The sequence below is a fragment of the Ambystoma mexicanum genome, chromosome 12 (assembly GCF_040938575.1).
Source record: "Ambystoma mexicanum isolate Mex_15411 chromosome 12, UKY_AmexF1_1, whole genome shotgun sequence".
Taxonomy (NCBI): Eukaryota; Metazoa; Chordata; class Amphibia; order Caudata; family Ambystomatidae; genus Ambystoma; species Ambystoma mexicanum.
In genome coordinates this window covers 129,278,887-129,306,767 of record NC_090936.1, presented here as the reverse complement: position 1 = coordinate 129,306,767, position 27,881 = coordinate 129,278,887, and the positions used below count along the sequence as shown (strand labels likewise).

General features: G+C 45.9%; 1 protein-coding gene across 11 annotated transcripts in view; it reads right to left on the bottom strand.

The window, feature by feature from the left end:
• PRR5 (proline rich 5) overlaps window positions 1-27,881 on the bottom strand; it is an 817,096-nt gene that overhangs the window by 272,626 nt on the left and 516,589 nt on the right. For all 11 annotated transcript variants that reach the window (XM_069628149.1, XM_069628148.1, XM_069628151.1 and 8 more), the window contains one exon: window positions 6,310-6,367. In XM_069628149.1, the coding sequence (XP_069484250.1) occupies window positions 6,310-6,367 (58 nt within the window). The remainder of the gene's footprint in view (window positions 1-6,309; window positions 6,368-27,881) is intronic.

The window sequence follows — 27,881 nt, the reverse complement described above, 5'->3', positions numbered from 1 at the left end:
GCGGGACTAGAGGATGGATGCAGCTCTGTGGGAGTTGGGTAGGACAGAGGAGACATGAGGGTGCTGCTGCGGGACTACAGGGTGGGGGCAGCTATGTGGGAGTTGGGTAGGACAGAGGAGACATGAAGGTAGTGCTGCGGGACTAGAGGATGCAGCTTTGTGGGAGTTGGGTAGGACAGAGGAAATTTGAGGGTGCTGCTGCCGGACTACAGGGTGGGGGCAGCTATGTGGGAGTTGGGTAGGATAGAGGAGACATGAGGGTGCTGCTGCGGGACTACAGGGTGGAGGCAGCTATGTGGGAGTTGGGTAGGACAGAGGAAATTTGAGGGTGCTGCTGCCGGACTACAGGGTGGGGGCAGCTATGTGGGAGTTGGGTAGGATAGAGGAGACATGAGGGTGCTGCTGCGGGACTACAGGGTGGGGGCAGCTATGTGGGAGTTGGGTAGGCCAGAGGAGACATGAGGGTGCTGCTGCGGACAACAGGGTGGAGGCAGCTATGTGGGAGGAAACTTGAGGGTGCTGCTGCGGGACTACAGGGTGGGGGCAGCTATGTGGGAGTTGGGTAGGATAGAGGAGACATGAGGGTGGTGCTGCGGGACTAGAGGGTGGAGGCAGCTATGTAGGAGTTGGGTAGGATAGAGGAGACATGAGGGTGGTGCTGCGAAACTAGAGGGTGGAGGCATCTATGTGGGAGTTGGGTAGGATAGAGGAGACATGAGGGTGGTGCTGCGGGACTAGTGGGTTGAGGCAGCTATGTGGGAGATGGGTAGGACAGAGGAGACATGAGGGTGCTGCTGCAGGACTAGGGGGTGGAGGCAGCTATGCTTGGTAGGATAGAGGAGACTTGAGGGTGGTGCTGCGGGACTAGAGGGTTGAGGCATCTATGTGGGAGTTGGGTAGGACAGAGGAGAAATGAGGGTGGTGCTGCAGGACTAGAGGGTGGAGGCAGCTATGTGGGAGTTGGGTAGGATAGAGGAGACAATGATGGGCTGTAGAACATGCAACCAGCGATTGCGCGGCAGTACGAAGACCATATCAAAGGGCAGGTTGCAGACGGGGATAGTGGAAGGGGAGGAATTTGATGAAAGAAGTCGTAGTGGGGACGGGAAGGCAGCCACTAAGATGCAGATCAGGACCAGAGCTTGACGCAGAGTATTTCAGAGGATTCAGATCCATTGACAAGGGCACTGATGAAGGAAGAGAAAGGCAAAGGAAGCAGAAACAAAGGGATAAAGGAAAAGAGGAAGACCATGCTGGAGCCATGGGCCCGAGGCAAAGCCTGGCGGCAACGTAAAAAGAAGAGGGGCTTTGAAAGGTGAAGGAGGCGGAATTGAAAAGGCGGTGTGCAATTTACATTGTGTGTTGATGAGCTCCTGGACAAGCCAGGTGTGAAGGTGCAACAGTAGCGGCATTGCATTAGTAGTACGCTTTGTGTGGCAAAAGAGGTGTTGGCACAAGTGGGCAGGAAGACCTGAGGTTGGGGTACAGGGAAACTGAGCGGCATGCTTCTTATTTTGCACAAAACAATGGATTCACACAATGCCAGCGCAGTATTTCAGAGAACCCAGGAAATGATGGGCTGTGGGAGGTACTGCCACAGAATAAAAATCCCCCGATACACAACACAGTGCATTCTGATTTGCAGCAGAACCGTGGCTCTTTCCCAGTTTAGGGTCTTCAAAGCGCGCTGCCAGCATCCATATACCCAAAAAAAGAACACTCATGCTTGACATCACCATCTCTAATTTCAGTTAAAGGTGGCAATGTAAAAAGTTAATTTGCAATGATGGGCTTATTAGGGCCTGTCGCTTCAACATTGTGTACGGAACCCACATGAGTGGAGGGCTGGGCTGGCCCCAAGCCGCACTTGGGCAGCTTCAGTCAGCCAGTGCGGATTCAAGTGTTGGAATGGGCAGACACCTGAATATGGAGGGGCAGGCAGCCAGTCCTTTGACTCACTTACAGTCCCTCCTGCATCTCGTGGGACCCCTATGGAAGTCGGGGAGTTGTGAGAAGAACTATGTGGGCGATGGAGTGCAAGGGTAAAGTGTCTCGAGAATCTGCCTATAGTGTGTGACCGGTATGACCCAATCATGTGCCACTTTGAGTGTCGTATCCATTTACTTTCTTGCCAAGGCGTTGATGGACAAGCATGCCACTAAAGCAGAGATCTCCAAAAGGTCCTCAGGAGAAAAGTACACTAAGCATGCCACTAAAGTGAAGATCTCCAAAAGGTCCTCAGGAGCAAAGTACACTAAGCATGCCACTAAAGCAGAGATCTCCAAAAGGTCCTCAGGAGCAAAGTACACTAAGCATGCCACTGAAGCAGAGATCTCCACTCAGGATCACAGTACACTAAGCATGCCACTAAAGCGGAGATCTCCACTCAGGATCACAGTACACTGAGCATGTCACTAAAGTGGAGATCTCCACTCAGGATGACAGTACACTAAGCATGCCACTAAAGTGGAGATCTCCAAAAGGTCCTCAGGAGCAAGGTACACTAAGCATGCCACTAAAGCGGAGATCTCCACTCAGGATCACAGTACACTGAGCATGCCACTAAAGCGGAGATCTCCACTCAGGATCACAGTACACTAAGCATGCCACTAAAGCGGAGATCTCCAAAAGGTTCTCAGGAGCAAAGTACACTAAGCATTCCACTAAAGCAGAGATCTCCAAAAGGTCCTCAGGATCACAGTACACTAAGCATGCCACTAAAGTGGAGATCTCCAAAAGGTCCTCAGGAGCAAAGTACACTAAGCATGCCACTAAAGCGGAGATCTCCACTCAGGATCACAGTACACTAAGCATGCCACTAAAGTGGAGATCTCCAAAAGGTCCTCAGGAGCAAAGTACACTAAGCATGCCACTAAAGTGGAGATCTCCAAAAGGTCCTCAGGAGCAAAGTACACTAAGCATGCCACTAAAGCAGAGATCTCCAAAAGGTCATCAGGAGCAAATAACACTAAGCATGCCACTAAAGCAGACATCTCCAAAAGGTCCTCAGGAGCAAAGTACACTAAGCATGCCATTAAAGCAGAGGTATCCAAAAGGTCCTCAAGAACAAAGTACTCGAAGCATGCCACTAAAGCAGCGATTTCCAAAAGGTCCTCAGGAGCAAAGTACACTCCATGATTTTGGGATATCCACAAAAAACAGACTGAATGCAGTCAATCTAAAATGGAGCTGTTTACATAGTCAGGGACTATCCTGAAAACCTGCTGTGGTTGGGATCTTTGAGGATCTTATTTAAAAACCGCAGCTCTAAATTGTGCCCAATCAGAAAGACGGTTGTGGGATGAGCAGGGTAGTTGGATGTGACTGTCGGGAGAGAAACATCTCATTTTGGAAGGGCTGGTGTCGGATTTGCAGCTCTAATGATAAATTCTGCATTTCTGTCTTTGTTGCCGTTTATTGAGGCAACTTGGGTGAGAAAGTGAGCAAGCCTGCAGCCCTGACTCTAGTACCCAGTAATACAATAATGCGCAAAATGGCAGAATGTGGAGTTGAGGGAGATATGGCAGGGTTTAAAATCCTAATGTCCACGAAAAACTAATGTGGCAGTAGTATCCTGGCGAGAGAGACAGTCCGTTTTCTGGACATCAGGCAAGGCCAGGGAGGAGGTCAGCATGGACACGAAGACAGTACCACTGTTGCAAATCAAATGTAGGCTTAATAGGATGCCCGAAAGCCTGGGTGTGCCCAGGAGACAGTATGACACACATTCACTTTATAGCAGTATCACTTTTAAGGCTCTTGGGGGCATTGCTGAAAAATAAGTCTGATGCAGAAGGTGGGGCATTGGAAATCCTAGTTCGCCTGTGGCCCATTTCAATCAATGTGACACGGGTGCCTGCAGCTTAAAACTGAATCCTGATTGATCGGGTGCAGTTTGGGGGTAAATGGTTGTTAACTATGGACTTCTGGGAATGTTTCAGGGCCTTTTTGATGGTGAGATGTAGAGACAATGGCTTTCACACATGATAGTCACCCTGGCCAGATTGTACTGGAGAGGAACATGCTCTATGTGGAAGCTGGAAGTAGAAAATATTGGGCATCTTTCCCTTCCACCAGCCTGAGAAGTTGGTGATCAGGAGGTTGCACCAAAGTACAGTGCTATAATGTCTTACTAGCGGCTATTGCTTCTGCAGTGGAAGGCCCAAAGACGTCAATTGGCACGGAGGGGGCGTGGGGGAGGGGAATAGGGACATGGTGCTTGGGCTCCAAAGGATTACCATCTCCAGGTAGGCCTTGTAGAGAGCTGCCTACTCAGCCACAGGGTCAGGCAGGTGATCGCTAAGGTCTTTTGCTTGCCCTACAATCATCCATTTTAGTCAGTCAATGAAACCGGGATCTAGCCATATTTCATCCAGAATGCATCTGTGCTGTCTTATTGACGACAGGTGTACATGCATTCCAGTTATTGTGTCTGCATATGTGTATGACGTCATCTGGGACTGGCATCCGCTCTTGGCCATCCTGTCACCTCCTTCCCAATAAGTATCATGGCTCTGCCACTACCATTCATGGAATGCCATCCACACTAGGTAGGAATGCAAGGAGCATGAGAGATGGTAGCTGGAGAACTACCAGCAGGAAGTGGGCTGGCCTAAATGGACGCCCAAAGAATGTATCTCATGTGCCTTTATGCTTTATATGCAAATTAACATTAGACATTAATGTCTGGCAGAGGGACTCCCAGGACCCCCCTTGTTAATTTGCATATTTAAGTAACTTTGGGTCTCACCCTAAGTTACTAGGGGAATCCAGACGTGGACCCCTTGCTCACTATTCTTAGAGAGGCACATATCCACCCTACCGATGAGGTCCAACCAGACCGAAACACGTGTCTGGGGATGCTGTTGGTACTCTTGTTCAGAGGAGAATTGCCTAGAATTTCGGTGCTGGACAGCCGCAGGGCAGGACAAAGACTGATATGTTTGGGATATTTCTTCTCTGTGAAAGATAGTGAGCTAAAGACTCTGGGGAAGTCTCTCGTAACCAGGACTAATGTCCGGCAGAGGGACTCCCAGGACCCCCCTTGTTTATGCTTTATATGACATTCTAAGTATGTGTTCTGTGCCTGCAGTCTTCAGCTACATTCCCTTGCTCATGTGCAAGGATAGGTCCAAGGCCATGCAAGTCCATTTTTAAAAATCACATACATTTCACATAAAGATGAAACAAAGTTCAAGTTATGATACCTTTAATTGGATTAAATAAAATATTTGGCTGAGATGGATTAGCTTTTGAAGCCCCATCAATTTCTTTATCAGATGATGGTCATAGAATGAAATGAGTAACAAAAAGGGGGACACTCCAGTTGAAACTTCATTGGGTGAAGAAAGTATTCGTGGGATGCAGGTCTGGGAAGGCCTCCTTATTCACAGAGGCACAAATCTGCAACCCCGAAAAACACATCACGGTACTTGTTGAACTTGGTAAGTTCTTGGTGAAAAACATATTTGTGATCGAATGTATTATAACATAAACAACAGAAAACTATACACAGTAGGTAGCCACATAAAAAAAGCACAATTCAAACATCAGCCATCAACTCCACAGTCTAAATATGAAAAAGAAGGAAATAAAAAAATAAAAAAACACACACAATTTAAAAAAGAAGGGGGATGGGTGGGAGTGGGTTAGCCATTTAATTTATTAAATGCCTTCCATACATCTTCATATTTTCCATTCTGTTTTTTAAGCTGGAAAGATAACAATCTAGCAGTGCTGGTAATTACATACTAAGAAGCCACATGTTATTCACACAACACGGGTCCACTGAATATGTTCCCACTTGGCACAATGAATCTTAAAGGCAGACACAATCATTTCAAAAAACATAATCATGGTATTTTGCAAATATACTGAAATGAAAGATGTATAATTAGGATGCGTTTCACATTTACACCCTCTCAGATGTGTTTATAGTCGTGTTATGTTTCAGTTAAATTGTCAAGCAATAATTTCAGTGAATATTTTGAATACGTCCAATAAAAGGTAAAGGCCGAACTGTGTCCACATTATCGTGAATGCACTTTGAACGTCGCTAAAGCATGTGTACTCTCTTCTTGGAGCTGTCTGTCGTGGGTGGGGTTGATATTTGTGCAGTCTTTCATATTCTGCTGGGGGTTAGGGAGAGGGACCTCAACAATGAAGCCCACGTTCAGAATGTTCATGTTCACGTCATGTCTCACTAGAACCAGGGCGTGTGTTGAAATGCACAGAGACTGTAAACATGTGGCCACAGTGCGAGGCCGGGGGAGTGTACTGTGTGGGTGGATGCATCCGGCGTCGGCTTACCTTCGTAGAAGCGAATCTTGTCCCTCAGGATCACCATGCCCTTGGTAAGCAGCTGATTCTGAAAGAGGCAAAACGCATTGCTGCCGTTAGTTGGCTTTCCTGGCAAGGCCTAGCTCTGACGCCATATTGCTCGCGAGCGCGCGAGCTGTGCTGAGTCACGCTGCGTGATTTCTCTGCCCCGCCTGTCACCCCAAGAGGGCGGGAATGCGGTCAGCAGCCACTGTGTATACAACTCATTTGTTTATGTAAATGGCCCTCAAGCACACAGACCAGCATTGTGTGGGTGTATGCCGAAGGATTGTTTACAAAATAATGTAACATTTTTTTCACGAAAAAACAGGTTTATAATGATAACACATTAAATTCGAAATTACAGTGTTGTGCAAGTAATTGAATGTGCAGTCAACACAGTAAAGAAGCTGGTCTCCGAGAGCCATCGTTTTATGTCATATTGGTCATGCAATAAAAACTGCAGTAGATGAGGCAGGGTAACCCCCGAACTGAAAGGAGGTATATTTATGTCTATGACACACAAAGCAAATGTAATTGCTTCTCCTCACGGTGGCTGATCTGCCAAGGTAGAGTAATGCGGCATTTCTTCTTTCCGTTACATGGGTCATGTCAGAGTGTTGCAGACCCCCCTCCCCCACCTCTAATAGCCCGCATGAATGAGGTGTATTAAAATCTCCTTCACTCTACATGGATGGTCTCATGAGGAGTATTTGACCTCCATACATGCCAACATTCTGTGACCAAAAATCTGTAGGAACCTTAAAGTTTCAAAAATAGTCCGGCGAGGAGGTAATGATAGGAATAGGGCGCGTCAGCGGCCCATTGTCATTGAATGAGCCCGCCGCCGCGGGTGCATTCAATGACAATGAGGCGCCTGCCACCACGCCAGCTCGGGGGAGCCCTTGAAAGACTCCCCCGAGCTGGCGTGGTGGGGGGCTAATGGCGCCTTTTGTCAAAGGCACCCGCTGCAAAGGGACGCATTTGGACCGCCGCCATGGGCGCCTTTTACATCAAAAGCCTGCATGCCGCGCCTTCTCCTGCTATGCCAGCTCGGGGGAGCCCTTGAAAGGCTCCCCCGAGCTGGCGTGGTAGGGGCTAATGGCACCCTGGGGGGCATGGTGCCCCGGACGGTCGCCCGACTCGCACCCCCCCCCCACACCAGAGGATGCTGATCATGCTGTGCCGGGCCTCAGGCAGCCAGGCCAAAAAAAAAAAATACAAAAAAAATGGGTATTTGTTGCCACTAAATAGGTAGGCGGTAGGACGGCTTAAAAAGCGGTATCCTACCGCCTAAATCGATAGGGTTGGCAAGTATGGACCTCGCCTGATATCATGGCCATGGATGAGGAGTTACAATTCTCCTTTACATGGATTGATGTCATGAGGCGTGTTACAGGCCTTCATCATTATCAAACATGTGGATGAGGAGTGTAACATATGTCCTTTATATTGTTAGGTGACTGAAATGCACTGAAGGTCCCCATTCAGGTCACATGAATGATGAGTAGATCCCTGAATCTCTTTAACTTGACACGGATGGTATAGACAGAGGAGTGCTACAAACCTCTCATACGATCATCAAAATAGAGAGGAGTGTTACTGATCAAACCCAACACTCTAAGCTTACACAGCGGCCTTAGGAGTGTGAAATGGGGTGAAGGAGCAGGGTTGGGTGTACTTCGGCCGTGTAGTAGGAGTGTGAAATCTGGTGAAGGAGCAGGAACAAGGGGTTGGGTGTACTTTGCTGTTTAGTAAGAGTGTGAAATGTGGTGAAGGAGCTGGGACAAGGGGTTGGGTGTACTTCGGCCATGAAGTAGGAGTGTGAAATGGGGTGAAGGAGCAGGTACAAGGGGTTGGGTGTACTTCGGCAATGAAGTAGGAGTGTGAAATGTGGTGAAGGAGCAGGGACAAGGGGTTGGGTGTACTTCGGCCATGAAGTAGGAGTGTGAAATGTGGTGAAGCTGGGACAAGGGGTTGGGTGTACTGCGGCTGTGAAGTAAGAGTGTGAATGTGGTGAAGGAGCAGGGACAAGGGGTTGGGTGTACTGCGGCTGTGAAGTAAGAGTGTGAATGTGGTGAAGGAGCAGGGACAAGGGGTTGGGTGTACTGCGGCTGTGAAGTAAGAGTGTGAATGTGGTGAAGGAGCAGGGACAAGGGGTTGGGTCTACTGTGGCCGTGAAGTAGGAGTGTGAAACGCAGTGAAGGAGCAGGGACAAGCAGTTGGGTGTACTGCGGCCATGAAGTAGGGGGGTTGGGTGTACTCCGGCCATGAAGTAGGAGTGTGAAATGTGGTGAAGAAGCTGGGACAAGAGGTTGGGTGTACTGTGGCCGTGTAGTAGGAGTGTGAAATGGGGTGAAGGAGCAGTGACAAGGGATTGGGTGTACTTCTGTCATGTAGTAAGGGTGTGAAATGCAGTGAAGGAGCAGGGACAAGGGGTTCGGTGTACTTCAGCCATGTAGTAGGAGTGTGAAATGGGGTGAAGGAGCAGGACAAGGGGTTGGGTATACTTCTGTCGTGTAGTAGGAGTGTGAAATGCAGTGAAGGAGCAGGGACAAGGGGTTGGGTGTAGTTCGGCCGTGTAGTATGAGTGTGAAATGTGGTGAAGGAGCAGGGACAAGGGGTTGGGTGTATAGGCCCATGTTCCCCAATTATTGTGAATGCAAGCAGACGTCCAAGTCCAAATTCTAATGATGTGTTATTATATAGCACTTACGCTTTAGCGTTTTATATAGAATAAATATACATACAATATCACCCCACCTATGTTGGTATTCATTTATCCACCTCAGAAGGATGAAAGGCTGAACTGGGCTCACTGGGATTCGAATCTGCAATCTGCAGATCACACACACATCACAGCAGCGAGCGCTCAACCCACTGAGGTGTCGAGCTGTCATACCAGCTATAGCTATCTCACTGGCTATAGTGTAAAATGAGCAATTACATGTCTGAATGTTCTCAAAGTCAGAAAGCAAATTACGCTCTGTAGTTGATACCATTAAACTGTTAACTGAGATTGAACAGCAGGCCAGTTCATCGGCAGGTCTGGTGCAAAACTAGCCACATGTCAAGCCTGCGTGGATATACTGTTCAGGCTTCAGGGGGTAGCAAAATACATACCATTGGGAGGGTTCATAACCGTTTATTAAACAATTTAGAGTAGCACAGAGAAAGCAGTGCACTCACACGAATTCCCGTACTCTAGGCACTCGTTACCTCATACATGCAAACAAACATCCTGAACAGCATGCCAGGGAGATAGGAAAGATGGACACATTACAACACTGCATTAATTGTGGCACACTGAAATCAAGGGTCACTTTATGTGCTATGGCAAACATTTCTACACTGTACACAAGATTTTAGGCACAAGGATTTTGTTAAGAGACCCAGGACATCAAGATGGAATGTGTTGTGATAATCGCAACAGAGACAACGGCAGAAAAAAAACATGCTATAACTGCAACTTGTGAAAAGAACTGCTTTTTGGAAGTTTATGTCTGCATTGTGAATTTGAGGTGTTTAAAAACAGACTACATTAGTGACTCACACCATGAAGTGTGCCTGAAATAAACCTTTAAGGAGTCTAGCAATTATTCTATAGAATACCAGAAAGGCTATTTATTTGTTATTCCTATTCTTTCTTATTTAGGGTCACTGCTAAAAGTGTTACGCTTGCAGAAAACCTTTTTTATTAAGAGTCCTGAATAAGAAAGCCAGCCACTCCAGAAGCCAGAGGTTGCCGGCCACGAACCAGGAGCTTCCTTTAAAAAAAAAAAAAAAAGAAACACTTATTTATTTTCTTTTTTTTCGGCGTAACAAGGGAGACCACAGGGGTAGCAAGTGAGACCTCAGAGGTCAGAGCTGCGACCCCTGCTGACCCCCAAATGACATCCCTGGATTGCACAATGAATCTGCTGCGCCCAGCTCCTGGGGAATGCTGTTTCAGAGTTGGAAACTGACCTGAAAGACTTATGCCTCTCATGTATGTTTTAGATTTTGGAATGGTACAGAGGTTTGTATCCCCTAGTGTTTAGTAAGAGAGATAACTGAATTGTATTTGTGAGTAGGAAGAGGTTCTACGTCACTGGTGTATTTGAAAAAGAGCCCGACGACTTTAGATGAAATAATCGATTTCACGGCCAACGATTGAAAGACTCCAGTGTAATGATATGGGCTTTCATCGTTTAGGCCAATAATAGACCCACAGGAGCCTCAGAATACTGAATTCTCAGCGTATGTCTTGTAGAGAATGTTGCTGTTAAGGCATGAGTCAATGAAGGCCCTGACTAAGGAATTACTTGTTCTCCAACACTATAAAAGATAATAATATGTCTAAGGAGTCTGAGTAGGATGAAAGATATCTTTGCCATCTTGCAAAATTTCATGTCAAGGCTTATGTCATCGACACAGATGATCCAGGGTTTCAAAAACCTTTCGCAATGGGAACAATTTTACAGGGAAAAGAGGTGTGGGGGTCAATGAGGAAATTTCCTTTTTTTCCCCCAAAGGATTAAGTTTCATGCTGTTCGAACTCACCCAGGACACATTTGCCTATTGTCTTTTGGAGACAAGGTTCTCTTTACGAAAATGTCCATAGGTATATATTGGTCTTTGGCATAAGAGTGGAATCAAGTGGGTGCTGCGGGTTTTCTATGGATGTTGAATATTGGTGGGAAAGTAGAGGACCCTGGGAAACACAAACCTTTGCTTTTTGTGGTTGGTAGAGAAGATCTTTGTTTAAAGCTTTGCTCCATTTTGGCTTAATATCGTAAATCAATTCCTATTTTTTCTTGTTGGCTGTGTATTAGGATGGTATAATCAACTGTCCTGGACCTCATTGTTTTCTGCCCAGCCATCGCCAACCAAAAGAAATCCTTAGAAGAAATTGTTTTAGCGCTGGTGTGATGCCCTTTCACTTTGTTCCTGAAGAGCATCCATCCCGTAAATCGTCCAGGAGAAGGGCAGGGTAACAAAGAGTGACATCGGCTTGCCTGTTTGCCTGGCTCACCCACCTCATCACAAATGGCTGCCTCTATCATCTACCAGGTACTCCCTGGAGTGATTCCATAACCCTGCTGCCCGACTACCAACATCGAACCCCCTTACCATTCATCCTACACACTGTCCCCCAAGTCAATATACATTTTCCCAACCAGCATAAATTGGAATATTTGGGTTGCTATTAGCCTAAATTGGAATATATGTATTGCTACCTGCCTAAACTGTAATTCTTTGTTGCTACCAGCCTATATTCGCATGTATTGGTTGCTACAGCCAAAACTGTAGTAGTTTGGTCACTACCAGCCTAAACTATAATATTTAGTTGTCATTGGCCTAAATTGCGTTGTCATCACTACTGACCTAAACTGTACTGAATTAACTAATCTTGAGTATTCTTACCCGTTTAAGTCATCTCAACTGCCTTAACATAACACAGCCTCCTCCGTGCTCTACTACCCATCTCTCTCTTCCTACTCTTCACCTTTTGAGTCCATAAATCGTCCTTTCGCATCTTTCAGATTTTCCTCCCAATCCTCTTCAATCCCATATTTATAATTTATATCAATCACAAAATGCAGTCAGGCTACAACACCACACTGACTCTAATCTCATTTGCCCCTCACCTCTCCCCCTTGGAAACACCACCTCACTGAACACTTTGACTCACACTCCCCATAGCTATCCATAATTGTGTTAACAAAAGTCTGATTCACCTGCATGCCACAGCCAACTTAAGCTGCCCTCCACACCAGATCCGCACATTTCTCACAATCTCTTTATCTGTCTAGTAGGTTGAGGGGTTGGATTCCTCATCATCAATGTTATCTCACCTGTCCCCATCTCTCATTTTAACTTTTACTACATCCTTGAAGCCTCTTTCCAATTCCTTTCTCCCACCCATCGCTCTCCCAATTCTTCTGATCTATCTATCACCTTTAAGGGTGTCAAAGAAGGAAGCTGACACAAAGGTGGCATGGTGGTCGCTATAAACGTTTAATTATAGTCAAAAGAAACCCTCACTATCCCAATCTTTTAAGAGGGTTTCCCTGCCTCAAACTAACATTAAAGCATCTGTCAAATTTTTAGTCAAAATCAAACTCCACCGTACTCCGCCACAACCTATTTCTATCCCTTACACTACAACTAAAGAATAATCCAACCTAATGTTCCTTCTCCAGGAGAATGACTCACTTCTCCTGGCTTGTGGTTCCTGTTAAGATGGATTTCTAAACTCTGACCTGGTGGGCAGAAGTTTAGGAGGCCACCCTCGGTTTAGTGAAACAGGGGAACCTTCTGGACAAGCCAGACCAATCTAGGTAGCTTGGCAGGTGGTCAAGACTAAGTCTCAGGAGGGGTGAGAGTGATCAGAAGCCCACAATGAGCACACAGTTAGACAAGTGTACATGAAAAATATCTATGCATGTATTGTCGGCCAGATTGATAGACATAAGTAACTTTAGTTATGCAAAAACAGTTATCACATAAAATCCTTATACTATACAATATATATATGCACATTACGTTTCCTAAGGCAATTCAGTTATACAATACACCCACAACCTGTAAAGAGAGGGTTGGGTTTTCATGTTAATAGCATTAGGCAATTCTTCTGAGTCGTTCCTTAACTTTCGAGTTCAGCCCTAAGAAGAGCGGAACCTTGTGCTCAACAGTACAGTTGTATGTAAACACGCACAATCGCACAGGTGAAGCAAAAAGCGGGTCTTCTTGGGAGGGCTGTAGCAAGTCAGGAAGCGGCATGAGATGATGAAGAATTGGTTCCCACTATTCGAGTAGGCCCTGACTTTGGCAGCAAATGAGTGTTCAAAAGGCGAGAATAGCTAGGGAGCAAAGGCTAACTCAGCCAAGTTTGAGTACCTTTTAAGGGACACTCGTGCATAAAAGTGATCGACTGTGCCAGGGGGCCACCAGTAATTTATGTAAGTAGTCACCGACCCTCGGCACAGTCTGGATCAAACTTTGCTAGTTTAGTTGAGGTCACTAGCATGCTTGAGTCCTGCAGTTCTGCGGCGCTGCGGCTCTCAGCAGCTGTGGGGGAGAATGATCGTCCATGACAGTTACCTTTTCTCAGCTTCTGAAGGGGGTATGAAGAACATTCTGGTGCAGCAGGCTTCAGGGCACAGTAGAGCAGAAGAGCAAGGGATCCACAGCGACCGTCACCAACAGGTTGTGACGCGAGAATCACAGATGCAGGCAGTGTTACACACTCTCCTAAAATCGGGACCCAGAGGAGCTAGGCCTGCAAAATGCACGGGACCACAAGCAAGCGATATCCCAAGTCTCGGGTTTGCACTCAAGACGACGGCGGTTTTGCTGGATATCCTGAGGTAGAGCTTGACAGCACACTGGATGTCCCAGAAACACTTCCTAAGGGACTTGTTCGGTGGGTAAGCAGGGGGTGCCGAGATAAGTTGTTCTCACTACTCCAAAGGGGCAAAGCGCCTTGGCAGGCTTTCTTGATCGAAGAAGAATGCAGGGGTCCAACGGGACAGCAGAGGGGTGTAAAAGGTGCCAAAACCCTCCAAAGCATCTTGGGTGGTTTTACAAGTCAGTTTCTTTGTGCAGGAGGCTTGGCTCCTTCTGTAGTTCGGTGCAAACTCAGGTGATCATCCTGGAATGGATGCAGAACCCCTTCTCTAAGCCAAGATTAGCTTTGCGCCAGAATCGAGGACTTCCAATTGAAGATCTGCTCTCATGCAGGCATCCCAGTCGTGGCCCAATCACAGTCCACTGTGGTCTCAGTCATTCAGGCACTCCAGACATCCTGCCACCAGTAGTGTGGGTTGGGACCAGACAGTCCCAACCCGCTTCCTGGGCGCGCACACGTGACAGGCAGAAGCCTGCAAAAGAGATCGGTTTCTGCAGGAGGCTGCATGCCCAAATAAGGAAAACACGGGTTACTCGACCTAGGTGAAGGCAAGGGACGAAATGGCTATGGGAAAGAAAATACTTTGTGGCTCAGCCATTTTCTGACCTGGCCACAGTCTTGAACCAAAAGCGGTAAATGCAGTGTGATTCAGTAAAAAGAAGCAAAACATTATAAAAAGTAACTGCTGCCACCAGTTGGTTTCAGGCACACTCGTACAATCACCAAAAAATCCTTTGAGGGTGTCTAGGACCATAAAACAAAAAGGAACCCAGTGCACGGTAATGGAAGATATATGGTGCACTGTTAAAAATCTACCAAGAAATGGAAACATAGCCAAAGACTAAGGGAAACAAAATTTCCCAGCACTGACAGTCTGAAGGACGTGCCAGTTTCCCCATAAGTGAGCAAAAGCCCATTGGAGTTCAGCTGAAGGGTGGGCTTCACTGGAAAAAATCAGGATAGGAAAGTCAAACAAAAACAAAACGTATGGGGGGTCCACAAATGGAGGGGACATTACACATAAATGAAATCTTTCCTAACAGTTCCAATAAAACATTTATACAACTCCAACTTTGGGACCAGGACTCCCCCCATCTCCTAGTATTGGTCCGCACACTCCAATATAGTTCACAACAAAGCCAGGGGGAATGACTACCTTCCTCTGGAGTCTCTTGAATATATTCAAAAGGGTTTCAGTTTCTTCAGAAGGAGAATGACTCTCTTCGGGTGTTTAGAGTTCTTTTCCACATCTTTCAACTTGATGTTTATTTTGCCACTCTCTCTCACTATTTCTAAAGTCCCAATTCCTTCTCAGGGGTTCAGTGGACTTCTCCCTGCCACTGTGACAAAGATGCCTTCCTGAATGCTCATCTTACTTATGTTGAGGTCCTAGACCCTTCTCTGGTGGTCAGAGGACCTATTGCTGCCATTGCGACAAGGAAGTTCTCAGAGGCTTGATGCAGTTTTGTTGGGGTCCCAGACCTTTCTCTGGTGGTCAATGGTCTTATCGCTGCCACTGTGATGAGGAAGTTCTCCTCGGATGCTCAGTTCACTGTTGATAGGGTCCCCTTCCTGTCTCTGGAGGTCAGTGGTTTTATCGCTGCCACTGAGACGTGGAGGATCTCCTCGGATGATTGGTTCACTGTTGATATGGTCCCAACCCGTCTCTGGTGGCCAGTGGTCTTATCGCTGCCACTGAGATGTGGAAGTTCTCCTCAGATGCTTGGTTCACCGTTTCCAATATTTTACATCTTACTACTGGGCCAGGACAGAACCCCTTGAGCCTGCCTCTCTACCACCCCTGTGTCCCCGTTGGGTCTCTAGTACCCCCGGTTACCTTCTTTGGGACTTCGGTACATCACTGCGATTCATGTGACTGAGGTCCGTCTTCGGATTTTCAGGCTTCTCCCCTCTGCTTCTGTAGCACTGCGGTAGCGCTGCTGCACTGCTCAGCTACCCTTTCTTGCTTAGAGCTCAAGTCCCCTCAAGTGGGACCCACGGATACCTCCCCCGGTGCCTTGCCAGCATTTTCTGCTCTTCTCCGGTCTGCCAACAGGATTTCAAACTCCCGCGGTTGGTTTCCACATGTGTTGCCTGCTCCAGCTGGGATTGACAATTTCTTTAGTCCATCATCGGTTCTTATACATTGTTGCCAGTCCCAACCAGGCAGATTGTCATAGTCTTTTATTTCTTTTCACAGCTTCATCTTTACAACTCCCTGGGGCCATGTCCTACCAGTACTAGCACATTCAGTCATCCTCATGTGTTCTGTGCTCTTCTTCATCCTAGTACTTTCTGCTTTGGCTGTATCACATATATTACAATAAAGATTGGTCTACTCTCAAGGGAAGAGGCTTGGAATGGAGTGGGGGCCAAATGAAGGTTTGGGTGTGACCTTACTCAATGGGCTGCAACGTAGATGATCATCCTTGTCCACAGTCTCTCCCCATGAGGTCCTCCCACATTAAACCACCTCTAGGGGGACTACTGGGTGGTGGCTGCACCTCCCATGGGGACAAGTGCCGATACCTGGCAAATCATCACACACCACTGCTACTCAACTCTTTCCTCTCTGATCTTGACCTACTACAAGACTGTCTCCCCCCAAACTCACCTGTAACGCATTAGGGGACTTCAACCTACTCAAATTGTCTAGTGGCCATCGAATCAACTCAACTCCACCCTATCAGACCACTCCTTGATCTTTAAGCACAACCTCCCTTGACACTCCTTAAAAAATTAAATGGATCTAATTTTTTGCTCATCTTCCTTTGGCCACTCATCCCATTCCACTAAAGAATCTCTTTTGAGCGCTTGCTCTGGCATTATCTATTGCTGTCCCCATCATCATATGTAAAATGTAGGATCACTTTTGGACCCCACTACCCTGCTCTTCTTCATTCCAACATCTCTTTCACCAGAATCCTGAATCAGCCATCAGATTGGACAGCTGAGAACTGCAATTCTCCTTCAATTTCACCAATGGCGGACGTCCCGCAAATCCACTCTCCTTGTCACCTACAATCAATCTATCCTCACTCTTTGCTCTGGATTCTGCTATATTCATGTAAAGCAGCAATCTCATTACACCTCCCAGCACCTGACCAACCATCTACCATCTACCTTTCAAGCAATGCTAAGCACAGTTCCATCTCACCCTACTTTCCTGCTTATAATTTGTCCCTTTACGCATCTTCCATAATCACTACAATCAGAGAAACACTCAATGCTCTCCTACACTCACTGCTCAGCACCTTCAAAAATCCCACCCTCTCTTCCCTTCCTTTTCCCTTCTAATTCTCTGAGGAACGGTTCCTCAGGTAACTAAGGCACTAGATTCACCCACCTGTTCTATCCAGCAACAAGAATTTAAGCATGTTTTGACCTAAGGGGCACTCAGTGCCTCCTTCATGGTATCGACTGTCCCACCTATCCTTAAAAGAAAATGCCCAACTCCAACATCCCAGCCAACTATCACATTTTCTCCCGTGCGCACCACTACTCTAATGTTTTCAACGTGTGATGTTAAACCTGTCAACATACTACATGGAGTCCCAACAACTTAGGTGATTCCCTCCTGTGAAGATTCTGCAGTAAACAATTCTCAGAAACAACTCACTTGTACTTGTAACTTTCATCAACACTGCTCTCCAGACCAAACTTCACTCCATCTTATCCTTCTTGAGCTCTTTGCTTGATTTAATACTCCAACCATCACTCTCTTTGACCAGTCCCTATGCTTAACTTTCAGAACACTGGCCCTCATTACAAGTTATGCCGGTAGCCATGCCGCAATTTGCGGCATGGCTGCCGGCAAAACCGCATCCGTGTCCGTGTCCTCGGAATGAGGACTTACCGGACCATTCCGAGTTAGGATGGCCCGGTAATTCCTCACTCGAGGACACGGACACGGTTCATCCCCATTCCCATTTCAGCCCCAATAGGGTTGAATGGGAATGGGAGAGGGAGTAAACAACGGGCCATTACGAGATGGCCCGTTGTTTGCTCCCTCTTCCCCTTGCGGGACCCGGTATGCACGCTTGGTTTTCCCAGGCGTGCTTAATGTGTCCCGCGAGGGGACCTCGTAATGTGGCGGAACGGGTTGTACGGCGCAGCAGCCTTTTACGGCGCTGTTTAACCCATTCCGCCAGGGTCGTAATGAGGCCCACTGACTTCAAATGGATTGCATCTTTAATCTCTAACCTATCCTTTTCCAGCCACGGGAAATCGGACACCTGTGAGGTGTCAGAAAAGTGAGGCAGACAACTTTGTGAAGGTTTTTAGAAAGATGCCATTTTATTAAATTAAAAAGGTTGGATACATACCTCACTATCCCTACCCTCAATAGGATTTCCCTGCCTAAAATAAACTATAGGAAACACTAACAAAGGATATCTGACCTTCACACTTATACATACAGTACCTCAAGAAGGTAATGCATGGCAGTTCAAAGGCAACAAAATGATTCTATCCAGATATTGTTTTGACAGGAATTCTGCAAAGTACTTTACTTCGACCAAATTCGGCTGAAAAAGACTCTTTGGGAGGGAGGGGTAAGGGGTTAAAACAGGTAGGGCGGGGTCTGGGGTACTGGGATTAGTTTAGGGATGGGGAACCCCCATGTAAAAAATAAAATAAATAATACAAAAATAAAAACAACAATTGATGAGCTTTTGGCAGCAAAATTCAGGCAAAGTAAAGTTCTTCAGCAGAATTGCTGTAAGAAATAAAACATAGAATGCAAAATTATAACAGTAAAATTCACAAGAGGACAGCAGTCTCTCCTTATAATCTGGCTGAATTCCCCTTCACCATATTCAAGCAGGACTTGCTCCACAGTTCCAAAAAGAAACAAGAAAATCCTGGTTTGCAACAAAGTTCCAACACAGTTCTTTGTTACTGCATCTTGAAAACAGAACGTCCCAACACTTAGTGGTTTAACAAAAAGGTCCTTTCTTTTCCTCTTGATGTGGTTAGATTCAAACTGGTCTTTTTTACATAAACAAAGAATATTTTCGTTTTTCGTTAGTAGCAAAAGAAATTGTCTTTGTCAGGATGCGTTGCCACAATGCATTATTTCTGAAGGTATAGAACACTTCTGCAGCAGTTTTATAGAGTTCTTTCTTCAGTATGAAAGTCTGTTAGAATAACTTGCCAACACCACTTCACAGCACTTCATAAACTTATACCTGGTTTACTCCCATGCCCGGCCTACTACTTCAATCAAACCTGGTTTAATCCCATGCCAGGCCTACTACTTCAAATGTTTGCTGATCAGGTATACTCCCCTGCCCGAACAGTCATTCACCAACACAAGTGCCTCTGTGCTTAAGATCAACTTACATCAGCGTTGCGGTGTTCATTACTTTACAACATCAGACTTTAAGCAATGCTTCAGGGAAAGCCAGAATCATATTGGTGTTCTTTAGTACTCTTCACACTTTCCAATACCTCTAAGTTATACTCCTCTCCTTCTGAGTAACCTTTTCCAGAAGGGCAATCTTCTTGCCACTCTTGTTTCCCCACTGCGTTAACAAACAGACACAAGGATATGGTTTAATTCTGCTGCTTCCTCTGCTGTTTCAAAGTGGATTTACACCAGCTCTTGTTATATGCTTCCTCAAATGTGTGCAATACACTTTACAACCATTGGAACTTCCATTAGTCCCCTCCTGCCTTTGGGAATATCTGTTGGTTTTAAATTTCTGCGTTCTTGATTTATTTTGGCTTGGGCAATGGTTGTCTGTATTAGGTTTTAAAAGGATTACCCCATCTTGTTGCTGGTTTGCTCAATAAACTCTCATGCTTAAAGGCACAGTCATTTGGCTTTGGAAAATACTGTTTTCTCTGGTTCATAATAGTTCAGTATTCAAACTTGCCTTTGTTTTCACTTTCACTCACACGTGAGTATTTTCTATTTTGGAAATGCCTGTATCGAGCACTAACAGCTTGTGAACTCACCGGGTATGGCGTGTGCATCTGCTTCCCTCACTGCTCACAGGTACTCTGCTTCAGTGGCTCCTTGCAACCCAGCAATCTGCTACTTTAGGTTTGCTGATGCCGTGCCACTTGTAGATGGAGCTTCCTTTGCTCCGGAGGCACTCTGGTACTCGCCGTTGTGTGAAATACCCGAGGGTATCTTGCATAATGAACCTCGAGAAACCCTTATTCAGGTGGCCAATGAAGGTCTGATCCGAACTCTAGGGGTAAAAGAGCGAGAAAGGCTCACCATGATGGGGGAATCCAAAGTTGTGCTCTGGTTAATAACCCAAGGGAGATGCAATATTGTACAGAGGGAAAATAAGAGGACGAAATCTCGGAGGCTTTTGTAGAATACAACACCAATACCTCGCCACCTCACATTCAATCTCTCCTACCCAGATCAAAAGACCCCTCCGCCAATCTCCTGAGATCTGCAACCCGCTTGCATCTGAAGATTATCCATCTTAGACTCAGTTTTCCTACGCCCTACCCGAATACTACCAGTCATTTTCTGTCCCATCCCTCTGTTATTATTTCCCGCACTCCTAACCTGCTCAAGTAAAACACTACTGTTCCCACAAACCCCTCATTTCATTTCACAATCCTAGCTATTCCCGTTTTCCTCACAAACCATCCTTCTCATCTCGAAACCCGTCTAATATGAAGGTTGTAATTCCATATAGCACTGTTTCCCCATCCTACCCTGTAGAGCAATCTGACACTCTAAACCCCCCTTTCCGACCCAAACACCTTTTTGTCCCACGAAAGACAACAGACCCATAGAGCTTTTTACCTGACATGTCCCAACACAAGGGTCAGGCAGAGTGAGGCAATTAATCAGAATCACACACACCTGACGGCCCTTTACTTTCTCCACAGGGATAAAAGATGGAGCAAGAGAGCACAGTACGAGCAAGGCAGACCGCACAGTGAGACAGCTATCCAGGACCGGCAGTTCAAGAGGAGAAAGGCAGCGAATATTGAGAGGCTGACAAGGAGAGACACAACCTTGCCCATTTCGACGCAGACCCGTGAAATCTCCACAGAGGGAATCCAAAGACCGAGGACAATAGCCCAAGTGTGCTGCAACAGATGTCCACCGTACATGGAGCATGTCGACGCTGATAAGTGGAAGCGAGGGGAACTCCTGCTACCGTGGTACCAACCTTGACTCCAGTTACGAGGAAGGCCAAGCGGTTCCTCACAGACGGTGAGTCGAGGGGAGAACCGATAAGAGCCGGGCTGTGGTGAATTTTGCAAAGTGGCAACCTGAACCAAGTTCAAAGGACTGTAAAAGTGTTAAAGGGGAGACCAGCTGGAGAGGGAGCAGGCACCATGTGGGTGCTAACTCGAGAGACTCTGGTCGATCCCCGTCTGAGTGAGACTACAGATACCAGAAGGCCATAGGAGAGCTGCCAAGTTAGGTCAAAGTGGTCATACAGGTGGTCAAGCAAAACCCCCGTACAGTTGAAAGCCTTTGACCTAAGAGCTGTAGAGAAAGTAAGGGAAGTGAATTCCGCCTTGTGAGAAAATAAAAAGGGAAGTGAATACCGCAAGTCATTGAAAGTAAAGTGAATGTGAAACTGGCAAGAGTGAACCCGGAGGAGGGATACTAATGAAGAAGGGACAAAATCTAAAGTCCCAAGAAACAGTGTGTTGACAAATGTGAATTCGGCAGAGGGATCTCCACTGGAACTGTTTAAAAAGACATTAAGATTTGTGACGAGAAAAGCCATAGTGAACCAAATGGAGGGAGGCTGAAAGGTGAGAGGGGTCTGCACCCGGAAGAGGGGGACCCAGGGGTGAGCCAGTATCACCCTGATCAAGTGAAGCTGAGAAAGGGAGGTTCACAGCAAACTGTTGAAAATACTTTTTGAGAACGATAGCGGAAGATTTGTTGAAAGCCATACTGAACCCGGTGGAGGGAGGCCAACAGTCAAGAGGGATCGGACCCCGAATGCGGGAGATCCATGGGTGAAGCCATCACCCAAAGTCCATTAAAAGAAAGAACTTTTGTTTTATGGCATTCGATTTGTGAAGGGTCACTTCCCAGAAGAGGGGGACTCAGGGGTGAAGAATCCTCACCCTAAGCGGAACCAGTAAACTAACTTTTATTTTATTGAAGGTACTTTGGTTTTTGTTATTTGAATACCTCTGGTCCTCGAAGACATGAAACTTTCCAGTGAAACAAGACTTGCCCATCGACGGCCATGATAGCTGCAAGCTGAACTTTCATCTCGTGCTGGGGAAGCTCGAGAGTGTACTGTTCTCCAAGATCCCACTTTACCTTGGGCTCAAAACATGGGGAAGGGAGACCCAAGCTACCGCCTTGTGGCATATTATTTGAGAATGCTTCTTTCTTTTCTTGAAAACTATCCCACACCCTTTTTGTATTAGGTGTAAGGTTTGGCAATAGATTTCTTAGTATAGGCCCTTTTTATTTGACACACCACCACTAGGACTGCCTTATTTTCATTTGATGGTCGACGATTGCTCCCATCTTATATTTAGGTTTAGAATAGGCATTTTTCCAACTTGCATACAGTTTAATAAACACCTGTGAACTGTGATCACTTGTGTCTGTCTTTACTGTTGCCATCATGAGTTCCTTACACTGCCCACCAGAGACAGCCTCATGGGGAATAAAGCTTTCCACGCTTTTGCTTCACGATGCACAGCCTCTGCAATTAAGAGCTCTGAAGGTAAAGACCTTCTCAGGACCGGCTACTGTTCTCTGTTCAACAGTGGTGCAGGCATCTGCTCCCTGCTCCAGGTCCTGCTCCTGCTGCTCACACTGCTCTCTGTACTTACACTGCTCATTCTGCCCTCTAAAGGCCTTCACCTTAGGGGGGCTTTTAAGCCCCCCAGTCTCCCTCAGGTGTGGGCCATTACAATTAACAAGCGGACCACTCCTGCAGTTTTTATCCTCTTTAGCCCTCTTCTTCGTCCCAGTACTTTGGGAATTCTGGGACTTGAGGTCCCTAATGAGAAAGTTCATATTTCTCAGTTGAGTTCTGGTCTGAAATTCATTCTTGTTCCCCATAATATTCATATCATAAGGATCAATCACAATACTGGATTGTATAGAGAAATAAAGCTCTTTAGAATCTACATTGTTGTTATTCAGATACTTCATTTCACTGTACCTTTGGGAATTAGGGGAGCTTCTAGCTTTATAAGTCTCTAGTGTTTTAGAAGGCTTTTTATTTTTCTCCATGCCAAAGAGCGTCTGATTGTTTTTACCCATATTAAGATGTTGAACAAGAAGATTGTTATGAGAACATGCCATTGCATACTTTGGCATTGAGATTAGATGTCCTCCTTAAAGGAAGACACATACTGCATCTCACCTCACAGGGTCCTCTCATTCCCCTGGGTCCTTTCTCCTCCCAGGTGATCCTCCCGCAGAACACCACCCCAAGGTCATGATCAGAAAGCATCTGCCTTTCCCTGGCCACCTGGGAGAGGACTTTAGGCAGGGGTTCAGTGAGGAGTCTGTAGGATTCATCATGCACCCCTCCACCCATGGGAGTCCCGAAATCAAACTAATCAAGCTAATCTCAGAATTTGGCAACTCTTACCACAGTTTTTCATCGCAATACCAAAATATTCTTCTCCCTCTCCTTTACCACTGAAGATCCTGTGAAATACCCAACTGTCTCTCCGCCATGCATCATTGAATGTCATTCAGCTAACCATGCTCAACTCTTCGAAAACTGAAGCTGTCCTCCTTACTTCTCCCAAGGTTCCGCCCCTCCCTCCCTATCCTATCCCATTTACATCTGCCCTCCTTAACCATCCCCCATTTCCCGCAAACTTAGAGGTTCCCTTCAATAGCAACCGTAAATTCCAGCAATGTATCAATATCACGGCTCCATCAATCAGGCTGACCATCCTCGGTGCTCCTACCTCACTTTCCACTGCACTAGAACCCTCGTCCCCACTTTGTTTTTCTGGAGACTGAATTATCCGGTATCCTTGTGGGTCTTCCCCTCTATTCTCTCCCCCCTAAAAAAAGTACTTAACTTTGCCACCCTCATGCCTTTCAACCTCCCTCACGCTCACCCACCTTTGGCCATAGACTAAGCCCTGGGTGGATCCCTATGTCAAACCAGCATCTTTAAATTCCTCCTTGGGGTATTCAATTCTACCACAGGTTGGTCCCCATTCCCTTTTCAACTCTATATCCATATATACCCTCACTAGGACACTACAATCTCAAGCCATCTTCAACTTCTCTTTACTTCACCCTAATGGGGTGGCCTTGGACTGCTGATCCTTATTCCTCTCTAATCTACACCACTTGTATGCACCCTCCCGGGCAGAAATGCAAAAAGATATTGACCAATATCCAGGACTTCAATATCGTCCTAAAAATACCTATCCATTGAAGTAGCATGTGAGACACAACATAATGTGTGAAAGTCTGCATACATTTAGAGTAATATGAGCAAGGACATACTGCCTTTGTTGGTGATTTCCAGTAGGTTGTTCTTACTGAGAACAGGGCAGTCCCATTTTGTGACATAGGAAGAGGCGACAACGACATTGATTGGAGCGAGAGAGAGGACAATGTTCTTTTACAAGTATCTAGGATTGTATATTCAGGCTAGGAGGCAGTAGTTATCTGGTACATTTGTGTCAAGTGAGGCTTTTTCAGGCGGTCCTGATCGTGGACTAGTTTAATGTTTAGGAACCGATGAGAGGCAGCTGTAGATTAATTCCGCCACAGTTTGGTCAGTGCATCTGTGTGAGCTGGGCAGGCAGGCAGCTCCTGATTCTTTGGATATCTTCTTGGACTCTAGAAGTGGGAGAAATAGGGACCCATCTGTAGAGTGTACCACAAGAACCATGTTACTCAAGAAGCGGATTTGACATCTTTATTGTCTTACACAGAATAGGGTTTGGATACATTCCTGTAGGTCCTATGTGTTTATCTACAACTTCATAAAAAGACTCTTTCTGCGTTTGATTATAATCCACAGTGCCATGACAGTAAACTTAAGTTGTCAGAGGTTTCTCTATTGTGGGGATGCTGGGCTCCCCAGATTCTCAAAGCAGATCATGATGGTCTTGTGGACTGAGAATCCAGCCACTTCTTTGCTCCTGCTGATATAGTACAGGCTCCTCTCTTTTCTAGCCTCTTTGCTTCTTCTCCGCCTCAGTTTCCTGGATTCCTCATTCTCCATTCCTGCTTGCGCACACGCACGCACACACGCACGCACGCACGCACGCACGCACGCACGCACGCACACACACACACACGTTACTGATATTAGTGGCCTTAATTCTGTAAATGCACTCTTTTAGGCTCACCTATTCCTGAACCTGCCCAATATGTTCTCTGTGCTCTGCTTAATACTAGGTCTGCAGTGTCTAATGCTCCTTTTAAACAGACCAAATTAAGGATAACCACCTTGACGTGTTATTTCTAACTTAAAAGTGGTTAATGACTGCACTGCTATGATAGTGCTAGAGGATTTCGCATTACTCTGGTATAGTAGCGAAGCTAAGGGGGGAGGGACTTGCAGGGATTTTCAAGAAACTGCTCACATTTACTTCAGCCCTGCCCAGCTCTTAATGTCTATTGGCTTAAAATTCGACTATCAATGATCATTTAGTTACTAAGATACTGCTTTGCTATAGTCCGCCAGGACCACATACATCTTTTCAAGCTTTTGTTTAGCTAGTTATGGCCAACCTTTCTCCTCATGGGTTTTTGGGGTTTATCACTTTTTAATATTAGGTGATTTTAATTTCTGAGTGGTGCTCCCCACACCCCTCATGTCAAAGAGTACTAAGTTCTAGAATATAGTCCACGCTCCTGACCTTAACTCTGGGCCATAGAATTAGAAAAATGTGGGAGATGTGTAATGTTGCCCCATAAGTGGAACTGCATGAAACTTTCCAGTTGAATCATATAAGCCCAACTTTAAATATGTTTGCACATAGAAAAATGTTCACATTCAAGTTTCCCCTGTTGACATGAAATATTGCTAAAAACACAAACGAGGACATTTTTTGAAGTTCTGTCTGGGATGGGGAAACGTTATGGGGCAGTGGTCAGAATTAAATACTTGGCACTCAACTTCTCATTGGGACATTTTGCCAAAAGAGAGCAAATACTGGCGGGCATATTGACATCCAACTTGATTACTGCATGCAGGGACACTGGGCAAGGAGTCACAGTGCACACCCTGGTCAGTGCTGTAGGCCCTACCCGGCGAGGCTCATCGTGCATGAAGTCAGATGCAGGGCACAGTGACTCCACATATGAATAGGATGTACTATTCACACAAAAAATGATTAGAAAACTCACAAGTTCTAGTTAGCTTCTATTTGAAAACAGCTTTGAAATTCATTGAAAACAATCTTTGTTGAAGGCACATCATCAATGTAAAACCTTAAAGACACTGAACTCTTCTATTGATCTCCATACAACCATACCGCACCACCATTGAGTCACAAGTATCATGGCTGACCGGAACAGTTTTACCCATCACAAGATGAGAAGAATTAGTGGTTGAGGTCAGATACGTCATTTCACCAAAATGCCTGGGGTAGCGTAAGTGACATCACACATCCCTTGACCTCTAATGACATCACAGGAAGTGATGTCATACAACTTTCAGATGAATCCAAAACCCGTGTTTCCAGGCGCTCTCATTTTAGCCAGATATAAGAACCGAGGCACAGAAGGAGGTGAGATTTGTCCACGATAACACATTTGGGCAATGTAATTTTCCAGATTCGACATGGAACCTATATGTAAAACATACAGGTAACCGAAATCTCTAACGCAAGCTACAGCTAGTGTATGACACATCTACAGATAAATGGACATCTATCCGTGGCATTGATGTATAAAACTGACCAAAATAACTGTCCTGAGGAGGTGTGCACTGTCTGGTTACCCAGGAGCAAAATACTGCACAAGCAAGGCCTGAAAATTAAATAATTGACCTGGATTTAGTATCAAAGAAATTCCTTGGTTATAAATGTAGCTATGAGTCAGCTACCACTACGATAGAAGAAACCTATTGTGCGGGTGTAGGCTGAGGCCATCTGTCTCTGTGGGCATTTATCTTTCATTTATGGGACAAGCAACCATATGGTGTCCCCCAGAACACAGAGCCAAACATAACATCTTAATGTCCTAGGCTTTGATGTATGTTGGGAGGGGGGATGTACTTCCCTAAAGAGTGGAGCTCAATGCATCTATGATTTGCAGAGCTCTATGTTTGAGGTGCGATATTCAATGGCCCCGCCCCCAGGACTGCCCCGTGAATGAAGTTTCCACAAAACCCTTGCCCAGAAGGATTTTGAGTGGGGAGAGGTGGATCACTCCATGGCTCTCTCACTTCTGAAACTCTGAGTCCAACGCTTATTTTCTTAAACAGTGTTGCACCAGAGCAGGGTCCTGGTCCAGTTTACGGCCCCTCCCAACCATTCAAATCAAACTTAAATGCGTTCAAGGTGAGCAAAGCCCAATAAGTGGGGTAGCACAAAATGTGCCCCCCCCCAGCTCCCTAACAAAGCATAGGACATGCCACACCCCAGGCCGGCCCGGACCAAAATGTGCGCGCAACGTCAATGATGATTATTCCACTGCAGTGGTGGCTGGTGAGTTGTTTTAGTGGAGGATGTAAATATTTTCCACAAATATGTGATTGCGACAGAGCAAAGCGAGGTGGCCCGAACTAACAAAAGATGGTTTGGGGGTTCAGGGGGATTCTTCCCCCTCCAGTGAGAACATGTTTTGAATAATGGGTTAAAATGGTGCATTACACAGCACACTTTCTGTGAAAAAGTGGGTACAGGGCCAGACAGCTTGCAATCGGTTTTATAGGGTGTAGGGTAACTCATGGAAAAAAAGATCAATAGATGCAAGTCACCAGAAAAAATGCACAAGTGTGTTTCCCAATGCATTGTCATGCTGGTCCCTTCAATATATGCTGTACAAAAAACATTTTCATGCTGGCTGTGCCCATATATTTCCATGCTGGCTCAACCAACATATGCTAGTATTCTCATATAAGAACATACACATGTTCGCTTTGAGATTTTTTTTATAGTATCATTACTGGCACTAGGCACAAAGCTGGCTCTGCCAATATATGCCAGTACTCCTATATAAGAAAATACTCCAGTTGGATTGGTCATTAAAAGTGACATGTCCCAATAAGAA